This window comes from Nansenia antarctica, assembly GCF_963989245.1.
Source record: "Nansenia antarctica genome assembly, chromosome: 13".
Lineage (NCBI taxonomy): Eukaryota > Metazoa > Chordata > Actinopteri > Argentiniformes > Microstomatidae > Nansenia > Nansenia antarctica.
Window position 1 is genome coordinate 23,092,759 of NC_137683.1, and position 11,683 is coordinate 23,104,441.

At 44.1% G+C, this 11,683-nt stretch overlaps 2 protein-coding genes across 3 annotated transcripts in view; one reads left to right on the top strand and one right to left on the bottom strand.

Moving 5' to 3' along the window:
- Positions 1 to 321: 321 nt before the first annotated feature.
- The window catches only part of LOC308169655 (LIM zinc-binding domain-containing Nebulette-like), a gene marked incomplete at both ends in the record, with an annotated part of 74,431 nt that continues 63,069 nt past the window's right edge, over positions 322 to 11,683 (top strand). For both annotated transcript variants that reach the window (XM_080544368.1, XM_080544369.1), the window contains 2 exons: positions 322 to 390; positions 1,534 to 1,628. In XM_080544368.1, the coding sequence (XP_080400494.1) occupies positions 322 to 390; positions 1,534 to 1,628 (164 nt within the window). The remainder of the gene's footprint in view (positions 391 to 1,533; positions 1,629 to 11,683) is intronic.
- On the bottom strand, positions 1,959 to 5,057 carry LOC308169759 (E3 ubiquitin-protein ligase TRIM35-like; the record flags this gene model as incomplete). The annotated part of the gene is made up of 2 exons (XM_080544497.1): positions 1,959 to 1,973; positions 3,669 to 5,057. The coding sequence occupies 2 exons, from the start codon at positions 5,055 to 5,057 to the stop codon at positions 1,959 to 1,961; spliced, it is 1,404 nt and encodes a 467-aa protein (XP_080400623.1).

Sequence of the window (11,683 nt, forward strand, 5' to 3'; positions counted from 1 at the left end):
ATCAGACAGCTTGGATCGCGTTGAGGTGCTGTGTCACACACACAAGCAGCGTTTAGGTGCTGTGTCACACACAAGCAGCCAGCCAGCTTACGTCTGGCCAATGTTAATGCGGCAGGCAGCATCTACTCCGGGACAGAGCTGAACTGATAGTGACAGTGCGAAGCTGGGAACCACGCACTTGACAGACGCACCGCTCTGTCTTGTGTTGACTAAAATATCTCCCCTAGCCTCTGGGATGTGAGTCTGCATATCATACAACCAAAATATAAAAATTCAGTGAAAATCGGATAGTCGTGGGAAACTTCAATAGAAAACAGGAGAATGAACCCTCAGTGCGCGCGCTGTGGGAAGATTGTCTACCCGACGGAGAAAGTCAACTGCCTGGACAAGGTGAGATGATGTCTTTTGATGCCAGGAGTTTATTGGCAATTTTTTGTGCAACTATAAATTGGCCCATTGGTCACACCTCTCACTGTGTACTGTATTCAGAATGAAAAGAATAACCTGTCATCGCAAAGTGCGCACCTCGAGTACAAGTGCATTTTGTGCAGCTTCTTAATAAAGGGATAGTTCGATATTTTAGCAATTAACTTTTTGCGATTTACCCGGAGTCAGATTAACTCATCAATACCATTTGTATGTCTCTGCGCGCAGTTTGAAGGTAGTTACTGGCTGTCAGAGTGATGCATTGCTAAATGCCTTGAGTGGAAGTCTACAGGAACAACTAGTTATCTGCTCTCAAAAGCAGAGAAATAGACCTCACTACCCAAACGCTGGCTGGTTACAGTGGATGAATGAAACTGCTTCTATAAACTATAATTTAAATATGATAATTTCGTATATACATGTAATGAAATAGATAAAAACAAAAACTAAATGAAATAGAGTAGAATGTGCTAACCACCTAGCTTTGGAGTATAATTAGAATGTTTGTTTCCTTTCCTTTGAGAGGAGGTAGCTAGTTGTTCCTTAGCAATTAATCACTTTAGAGACATAGGCTATAGATGAGTTCATTTTATTCTGGGTAAATCGGAAAAATGAATTACCAACATTTCAAACTATAGGCCTACCTTTAAACAGGCTATGATAGAACCTAAATGCATTTTATATATATAAATAAATACGTAATTGATCCACGTTAATCATCCATTATATAATGGCTAATAGATAATTTATGCCCAGAGCTATGTCAGGATATAAAGGGAAGGTGGTGGCGTTAATCCATGCTCTTTATGACTTCACTTAGCATAGGCCTCATCCACGGCTGTTTTGTTAATCTCATACATTGAGGCAGATCAATTGAGAGGGTTACAGCTTTTGCTCATTAAAGCCCACCCACGTTGTTCACTTCATTCATTCTGTCATGCTGTGGTGCTTGGCACAGCAACCCCATACAGTAGCCTACGCAGTGCGCACATGCTCGTGCCCACACATGAGGGGGCGGGGTTTGAACCCGGGTCTCCCATGTGCAAGCATGCTTGAGGGAAATATCAAAAACAAAAATTGAAAATGCCATTTTTGTTTTGTTTTCAGAATTGGCATAAAGGATGCTTCCACTGCGATGTGTGCAAAATGACCCTCAACATGAAGAACTACAAAGGCTATGATAAGAAGCCCTACTGCAACGCGTGAGTGCTGCTGTAGCTTCTAAGCATTTGTTTTACTGGGATACTGTACAGTGCTGTGCAGCATCTAACATATCATATGAGTGGTTGTGGTGGCCTAGTGGATATTGAGTTGGACTGGTGATCAGAAGGTCAAATCCCACCTGGGAACACCTTGAGTAAGGCACTTAGCCCTACGTTACTCCAGGGAGACTGTCCCAGTAATCTGTAATTGTAAGTGGCTTTCGATAAAAGTGTCTGCTAAATGGTTAAAATATAAATATATGATTGACAGGTAATATAGGCACATCTCTGGGAACATGCCAAGATTATGATGGACTAAGAGCACTAAGCTTACTTGTGTAATTCCTGGAAAATAAGGGCACAGAGATTTTAATCCAGATCATCGTGCCCTTAGAGTAACACATGTTGATACAGCACAAGGAGAGATAGCTGACTGTGCATATGAGTGAGGAGGGCCTTCTCTCCTCAATCTCCTCTTCTCTCCTCAATCTCCTCAATCTCCTCAATCTCTGATTCTCTCCTCAATCTCTGATTCTCTCCTCAATCTCCTCTTCCTTCCTCAATCTCCTCAATCTCTGCTTCTCTCCTTAATCTCCTCTTCTCTCCTCAATCTCCTCAATCTCTGCTTCTCTCCTCAATCTCTGCTTCTCCTCAATCTCCTCAATCTCCTCTTCTCTCCTCAATCTCCTCTTCCTTCCTCAATCTCCTCAATCTCTGCTTCTCTCCTTAATCTCCTTTTCTCTCCTCAATCTCCTCAATCTCTGCTTCTCTCCTCAATCTCTGCTTCTCTCCTCAATCTCCTCAATCTCCTCTTCTCTCCTCAATCTCCTTTTCTCTCCTCAATCTCCTCTTCTCTCCTCAATCTCCTCTTCTCTCCTCAATCTCCGCTTCTCTCCTCAATCTCCGCTTCTCTCCTCAATCTCCTCTTCTCTCCTCAATCTCTGCTTCCCTCCTCAATCTCCTCTTCTCTCCTCAATCTCCGTTCTCTCCAAAGCTTCGGTGATCAACTAGTAATTTCAGGCTCGTTACAGATGAAACACACACACATGACATCCAGATGTGTGTGTGTGTGCGCACGCAACTGTGTGCATGTGTGCGTGCGCGTGCGTGCGTGCGCGTGTGTGTGCGTGTTTGTGTTTTTTCCCTGGCTTCTTTCTTGGGAAACACGAGGTGGAGAATGGCCTGTTGGGCATAAACACATTGGGCAGGTGCCACAGTGAGGCCTTCCATCACACAGCAGAGCACAACAAGTCTATTTTCAGACACCCGGCATGAAAACAGATGGGAGGCCAAACGCTCTCGCTTGGTTTTCTGCTTCGAGATTCTTTTCTTTCTCTCTTCAGCCCTGAGCTCATCAAAGGCTCTCACAGTAGCACAAGCAGAAAAGAAACACAGACAGACAGACAGACAGACACACACACACACACACACACACACACACACACACACACACACACACACACAATGGAAACACACACAGTGAGAGTGAGATGTATTATTCCTCTTTCAGCAGCACAGGACATCTAGTTCATAGTTCTCTTTTCCTTTAAACCATGGCTCATCATCACGTGTTTGCTCACCTCTCTTGGCCTATTCCAAATCAAAAGGGAGAATGTACTCTATAAAACGCCTACTTACTCAAATGAGTGGGTGTGATAAAGAGACAGATTCTGATGCCAGGTTTTAGTGTCAGTTTATTAAAGAGAAACTCCAGCAGAGAACATTTTCAGTAGCAGGAATTAAGAGTATTAATCTAAGGTCTGTGGATTATGTTAAATGATGGATGAGGGCTGTTCATGAGCACTTACAGGTCTCAATTAATATCTATTTAAACAACATACAATATTCTGCATTTATGTATTCATACAGTTTGATAAGTCTACATTTTTAAATTGTATTTATTATTGTTGTGTTTTTTTAAATTTAGGTTGTGATGAATACAAAAGTGATGAATACAAAATCATGAAAGAAAGGTGCTACATTTGCAATGACTGATTATCACCATAACGTTGTCAAGGGAGTAACCACAGATACAGATACCTTCGCTGGTAACACCCTCAGAGGATGACAGTTGGTACAACGATGGTAGATATATGGAAATACTTTCTCAGTGAAAGTGTGTGTGAGTGTGTGTAGGTGTGTGTTAGTGTCAGGGTCAGAGAATGACAGTTCTCCTCTGTCCCAGTCCAGCTGCACTCTGATCCTCTGGGGGTTCTGTCTCACAGTGAGTGGAGTGGCTAGTCCACCTGGAACACATGTATAAAACCCCTTACTAGAAAACCAAACACTCCAGGATCCACCCCAAAAGCCTGAGGTGCTCTTCCTGTCTTTAGACTCTGTTACACCCAGGACATAGTCTGTACTGTCTCCCACCTCAACATCCCAGCTGTGTGTCCCTGAGTCGAAGCAGACAGAGTCCAGGACCATGGCATAGTGGTCAAACCTCTCTGGGTTGTCAGGAAGCTGCCTTCTCTCTTCTGTGTATGTCACACTCGTCAGATCCTTAGACAGAATGAGACATGGATGGGCAGTGTTAGGGTCCAGAATCACAGGAGTGTATTGAACTATTCCCTGCATCTTCTCCCAGACTCTGAACTGCAGGTTGCCCAGGTGCTTTGCCACGTCTATCAACGCTCCTGAAACCTTCTCTGGATCTGGCAATGTGCTCTGTGCTCTGTTCATGGAGGTCTTGAAGTTCAGCAGGAATGTGATGTCATCAGCTTTTAGCTCCTCCTCCATGGCTCTGACTGTGTCTGAAAGTGAAGATATCTCTCTGCTCAGCCCCTCAAAGTTCTTCTTCATCATTTGACTCTTCTGCTCCTCTTCCTCCCTCAGTGCAGCGATCCTGACTCTCTCTTCATCTCGTAGAAACTGGTGAAGCTTCTCAAACTCCTCCTTCATTTGCCTCACTGTGTGCTGGGCTTGGCTCTCAATATATTTAGCTGTTGCATCAAAAGCCAGTTTAACCTCTTGGAAGGTCTTCAGCTTCTCTTCTAAAGGTTTCAGTACAGTCTGGAGTTCACTCTTATGATCCAGTGCGGCTTCATCTATTGGACAACAGTCATGTTTTTTATGTTGTTTTGAAGTTTGACATACCAAACAGATGGGCTGTTTATCCACCAGACAGAAGAGCTTGAGTTTCTCACTGTGCAGACTGCAGAACACCTCAGACCCGGGTGCATCTCTTTGACTTCTCTCCTGTAAGAAGTCCTCACACAGGTTCTTTAAAGCCAGGTTACAAGGAGGATTATCCGTGGATGATTTTGTCCTGCACATTGGACATTCCTGAATGTCTTTCTGTTTCCAGAATTCCTGCAGACAGGTTTTACAGAAGCTGTGGCTACAATGGAGGACAACCGGATCCTCGAAGATGTCACAGCAAACAGGACAGGAGAGATTCTCTTCAGAGTGAGAGGGTTTAGACGCCATTCTCCCACCACTTCTGTCTCCCCTGTAATGGCTTCACCTCTGAAAACTCACAGTATTGAAGTCAGTAGGAAGCCAAATCCAGATTTTGACGGATTTGACGGATAGTTGCTCCTTCTTTTGTGGTTGTTGTTTTGTTGTGTTGTTGATGTTGATGGTCGATGGATGATGAAGTGTTAAGTCCTTTAGAAAGTCATACATATGTAATGTTCTGAATCATGTTAGTGAACGGCGGCATCAGAAAGCTGAATGTTAGCCTTCTGTGTTGTTCAATTCTGCTCTCTACTGTTTCCTGCTCAACAGGTAAAATAGGAGGGTGGAGCTTCACAGTGTTCTGTCACGAATGTGCATGTCAGAATGTCAGAATTCTATCAGGAATGTGTGTGTCTGTGTGGTTTGTGTGTATGCGTGTGCGTGTGCGTGTGTGCGTGTGCGTGTGCGTGTGTGGTGTGTGTGTATGTGTGGTGTGTGTCTGTGTGTGCGTGTGTGTGCGCATTCGGTTGTGTATGTGGCTCATGTCATCTTACTAACACATTTCTTGCCATTTCTTGTTGTTGATCTTGTCTTGTATTGTAATTCACCACGCTGACTGTCTTATTATTTCTTTATTTTTTAAATATAATTTTTATGTGCAAAAAACACAGTGCAGTACAGTACATGACAGCCCTCCCCTGGATTTGCCGAAGTGTTCGCTCCCACAGAAGTAGGGTTGGGTTGCTGTGAGGACAGTACCCTCCCCCAGACCCACTCCCTGCAGTGACTGAGAATCAGTACTTTGAGGTGACCACATTTTAAAGAAAGACCTCATTGTTAATTTTTTCCCCCAATAAAGTTCAAGAAAAAGTTTCTAATCAGCAAACAGAACACACTCTGTGCTCCCCTCCTCACACCCCTAGCATCGTCTTAATGAATACCTTCCTGGGACGACCTCTGACCCCTGAAGGCCGTAAAAGCGTTTCCTGTCTCAGTGGGGTAGCTTGTGGAGAGAAGACGCTCTTTGTTTCTCCAGAGCCGACCTATTTCATAAAGATTTACCTCCATATAGACTGGCCTCTAGAGCTTCAGTGTTCTGACTATATGTGACAGCTGCTGGTGAAAGGGGTACACAAGCTGGCAGTTGATTTAATGTTCAGACTTTTAGTTTGAAAAATGTAAACACATTTCAGCGTTGTTGAAAATCAATGACACACTCGCTAGTCAACTGACAGAGCTTGTTTTGTGAGCCTGCTAACAATGTAAAGTAGTGGTATAGTTAACTAGGTAGCAGTGGGGATTACTCACCGAATCCATTGCGTTGCAATATTTTGGCTGGACTAACGAGTGTGTGTTGAACGTTGAAATGTATTTCTGTTTTTCAAAATAAAAGTCTGAACATTTTGATTGGTTGCTGACTTGTTCACTAGCCGCTGTCACATATGATCCCTCCCTGCATGGCATGTCTGACAAGGTCAGTAGAGTGTGGAGTCATAATTTCAGTGGTGTCATAATTACAGTTGACAGACCATTAAAGGAAGAATACAGCAACAGTGTTCAGAAGCAGGGGTCTGGTGGGCCCTAGTATATTAGCTCAGGCTATAAGCACCCAGGGGCCTAGCTGTCAGCTTGCACTGTGCGCACTGAGGGCCCTGGTGTTCAAGTTCCTTAGGAGGTCTTGTTCCACGCACCGCGCACGGCCTGAGCCTTGGAGGCCAACTGGACCCACTGGCCCCACTGGCCCGGTCCATAATCCAGCCTTGTTGACCTGTCCCATTGAGGTCTGGATAACCTTTGACCTGGACCCTGAGAGGTTCTCTATCCCTCGGTTCGCTGTCTCCCCTGTCCTTAGCCATATCCCGTGGTCCTCACGCTCTCGTCTTTAATGCTCAGAACATGAAAGGGAATATTAACGAGGGATCAGAAAAGCACATAATCAGCGTTGTGCCAGGATTCGACAACACTGCTCAACTCTCCTGGGATTCTGTGGATTAATTACCTTAACTTTAAGTCTTCAGTTAATTTTTATTTTTAATTTCATACTTTATTACTTTCATTTTACAGTTTGTTGGGGAGGGGGCAGGGATTACAAGAGTTTGGGAGTCACTATGATTCTGCCTGCCACACATGATTACATTATATTTCTCTTCTCTCTCTCCCCCTCTCTCTCTCTTTCTCTCAACAAGACCATTGTGAGACATATGTTTACCTTATATTTCTCTCTCCCTCTCTCTCTCTCTCTCTTTTCTCTCTCTCTTTCTTCGTTCTCTCTACAAGACCATTGGGAGTAACATGTAAGGAGACACACATCAGTGAACCCCTCCAGAGGCCCCGCCTGGCTAGCAGTCTTAAGGCAGATAGGTCGATAAATCAGATGAGACCTTTGAGCCACAGGTCGTGTGTGAGACAGTCCACTTTGCTGTCGGTCTGCACTCCTGCATTGCAATATCCATATGGAAGTAGTTTTTGGAATTGTTCAGCCTGACTGCTCTGTAGATGCTCTGTTAATCTCAAACACTACTGCTACAGCTTTCACCTTCAGTAGCAGACAACACTTAGACGGCAGTGTACGGTCGTCAATCTCGACCACAAACGCTTTGCTCCAGCCCTCACTTTCAGTAGCTTTGCGAACCTCAGCAGGTCAAGGTAAGACTGCTGCAAGGTCAAAAACTTGTCAGTGGATGATAAAAGGTTTACAGTGGCTGACTCTTTACATGAACCTAGGCGCCCAGTCGGTCTACTACAGTAACAGCATTGCATCCTGCATCCATCTAGCAGTATTGCAGTGTAGTGCAGTAGTTTCAATAGGACATTTCATGAATGCTTGTGAATGCATAACAACATTTATATTTAATTTAAATCTCTGATCGTTTTGAATAATTCATTCAGAGATATGTTATGTAATATACTGAATGCTCCTTTAAAATTGATAAGGGTCTTATATGAGAAAGCTCTTAGTAAGCTACTGTAGTACAATCTCCGTGGTTTTCAGAGAATGTCGATGACGTCCAGTTTGACGTGATGTAGTCTGCAGAGTGTTGCAACCGCTGTAGTTCTGAATCAAAGTAGCATTTCACATTTCAGCGCATCAGATAAGAGAGTGTCTCAGAAGACGCTCCACTCGCACTGTTGCTAACAATGTTCTTTTGTATGACTGAGAGAGAGAGAAAATGTCATTGGTCAAGCAAGCAGGAGATATGAGAGAGACATACTGTACAGTATGTAACTCTCTAATCTCTGATGAGACGACCCAGAGCTGGAGAAAAGCTGTGAGAAGACAAAGGTGTCCTGATACAGATGGAATGGAGTGATACACTTGGAACAGTTTGAATACACAAAATGCCAAATCATTTGGATAGTTATTGTTTAAAAGCACTTGGATTCATGTGCATGACAGAGAATACGGTATAATCCATTTCCACGTCAAGTGGACCCTTTTCCTGTTTCCGCCATTCCATCCTCCTTTCTCTTCCACCATCCGCATCAGAGAACTGGACAGGTGAAAGCTCCTGGTAGGCCTTCTCTAGGGGTGCGTTTGTAAATTCGCTCTTAAGCACGGCCCCGATTTTGTCGCACCGCCAAATTCGATTCCATTGTTTTGAATGAGACAATGGCGTGCGATGCGATTTTATCTCACGACAACATTCGATTTTCCATTCACACCAATTGAAATAATTCAAAGAATTGAGAATCGAATGTTCGGCGGTGCGACAAAATTGGGGCCGTGTGCATTGGGCGTTAGAGCGCCGGAGCACACACTGGGTTCAACGTCATAAAGGGACCAAGTGATTTGATTGGACAAGCGGCATTCCATGAGTGCTGATCAGATTTCCAGAGCGAATTTACGAACGCAGCCTAAGTGTTGCTGTCACCAGATCCACATCAGAATCAGAATCAGAATCATTTTTATTGCCAAGTATATTCGCACATACAGGAAATTTACTTGGTGTGGTTGGTGCATAAGACATAAAGACACCGACAACAATATAATAAAAAACAACAACAATGTAATAAACAACACTATATAAGCGCAATAAATGGAAATAAAAGACAAAAACAGACCAAAAAAACAAACAATTGCACACCAACACACCAACCGTAGTTGGCGCCATCATGGGTCCATATAGTCTGTTTGTCACATTGTTAATTATCAAGGTGCGGAGATAAGCAGATGTAGCCTCTTTATGCCTAGGCCAACAGTGACATCTCTGTCATGCCAAAATCGGTCCGGGTGATTCCGGACATTCCTGAGTAAACGCTTCCTGATTACATCACCCGGACACATTCTGACAATCGGACAGATGTTGGTATGTCAGCCCCTCTTTATGATGACAGGGGTTGACATATCCCACTTGGCTTGGCAATCCTATTAAGCAATCCAAATCAAATCAAATGGAAGCAAATTGGCTTCCAATTGGTACTTGTAATTAAGCCAGTCTCAATGAACGGTATTAGCTTAGCTGCTCTTTAATGATGATGATGCAGGAGCGAACTGGCAGACCATTAGGTTTATTAGGTAAACAGCTGAATCACTCTGAACCACAGACACAGCGGCCCTGCTTCATTTATACGGCTTGAATAGATTCCGAAGCAGTTCTCATCAGTATAATTGGAGTGATAACAGTGTGGCTTTGCCCTCTTGTTCTCTTTCTCTGTCTGCATGCACGCGCGCACTCACGCACACACACACACGCACGCGCGCACGCACACGCACGCGCACACACACACGCACACGCACACGCACACGCACACGCACACATACACACACACACACACACATACAAGTCCAACCCTGAGGGGAGAAATGTGTGGTTAATGCAGAACTAGGGCATGAGAGGCAGAGAGTAGCCCTCCTAGCTGACTGTAAAGGCCCTGTACAACCACTGCTAAACGGGTGTCTTCTGTAAGTAAAAAAAGTAAACATTCACTAAGCAGTAAGTTTCAAAACAGCAGTTCAATAGCTAGTTGCACAGTAGTAAATTGTTCAATGATTGATGCTTGCTGATCTGTGATAGTGGCTTGTCTGCTATGGACAGATTTGGTGATTGATTGATACTCATTCCAAATAAATGATTGATCGTTTAGTGAGACAACATAAATCAATTATACAGTTAGACATCAGATTAATCTTCAATAAGTATAAATATGTATACATGATACTGATGATAATGATGATGATGAATGACTTGATGAAGCTGCAGAGGCTACATATAATTTATAATTATTATAATTAATAATGAGAAGAGCATGTTGTGATGTTGCGGCTGTGGGAACACTGTGTTGGCAGGAACACACATTTTATAGGACAGTGCTCCAAGCTATAGATCTGCGTCTGACCCTGTATAATGAAGAGACAACGTGTGTGTGTGCGTGTGTGTGTGTGTGTGTGTGTGTGTGTGTGTGTGTGCGTGCGTGTGCGTGTGCGTGTGTGTGCGTGTGCGTGCGTGCCTGCGTGCGTGTGCAGAAAAGTAGAGTTGATGGGGACTGCTTCGGCTGGGATGTCTGTCTGTCCCACTGTAAGATCCCAGTAGGTCAAGGGACAGGAATATCCCAGCAGGCCAAGGGACAGGAAGTTGTGCTCCCCTCACCCTGACTCCAACAGGCCTACTCCCAGGCCCTACCCCTGGATACCAAAGCCTTTTCTTCCCCCTCACAGGAAGCCCTAACAAACACAACCCCCCAGAATAAGACAGAAACAGCAACACGGCACTGTGCTGGGAGTGTCAGCCTTTTAAATGTCACAGCAGCATTCAAACAATACCATCCAGACTCACAATACAATAAGCCGGTCGCGGAGCATTGTAAAATCTGTGCCGTTTCGCCCCGATGATAAGTCGTCTTATATCGGGAACAGGATGGCGCTACGTGTATTATTGGAAACTGTCTGAAAGGACACGTGTGTGTGTGTGTGTGTGTGTGTGTGTGTGTGTGTGTGTGTCTGTGTGTCTGTGTGTTTGAGGCCTATATTTAGGGTTTTCTCTTACTGACGGTGTGGGGTGGCGCCTACTATCACCCATTTAGCAGTACTGTAGTTCTATGTGCTTTATTTACCAGGCATTCATATTATTAGTATCATTAATTCACCAGGGATTAGTAGCTCACCCTCACGTAAAGCCTTGAAGTAGGAATTCATAGCGTTGCATTTAGCGAGTCTAATTAGCACCATGCCCCTGCAGTCATAATTAACTCACAGAATAATGAATTGATTATTATGACACACAGCATGCATATCTGATAGTAGGAACATGACCTGTAAATATTACCCTGTTGCCAAAGCACTGATATCCAAGGCCCTGTCCCAGTGTTGTGATTATAAGTAGTCTCAATAGTCTAAAGTGGTATCCTTCCCTCCATTGACAGTACTCGGACATTGAACTGGACCGTTTAAAGAAAGTTCCAGGCTGAAATTATGGGTTTTCAGATCAGTACAGACGTGTAGGACACAAGGAGAAGAGGAAGTCATCAATTTCGGCTTCCCCTTCCTCTCCTTGTCTCCTCTCCTTCATCTTTACTGATCATCTTTTTTTTTTTTTGGGGGGGGGGGGGTTTACAAACCCCACCCCACCCCCAAACCACCTCACCTTTCCCCTAGCACCCTGTAGACTGGCTTCCCAAAGAATCCCCTTCATATGCAGGCCAGTGAATTCCACGGTTAC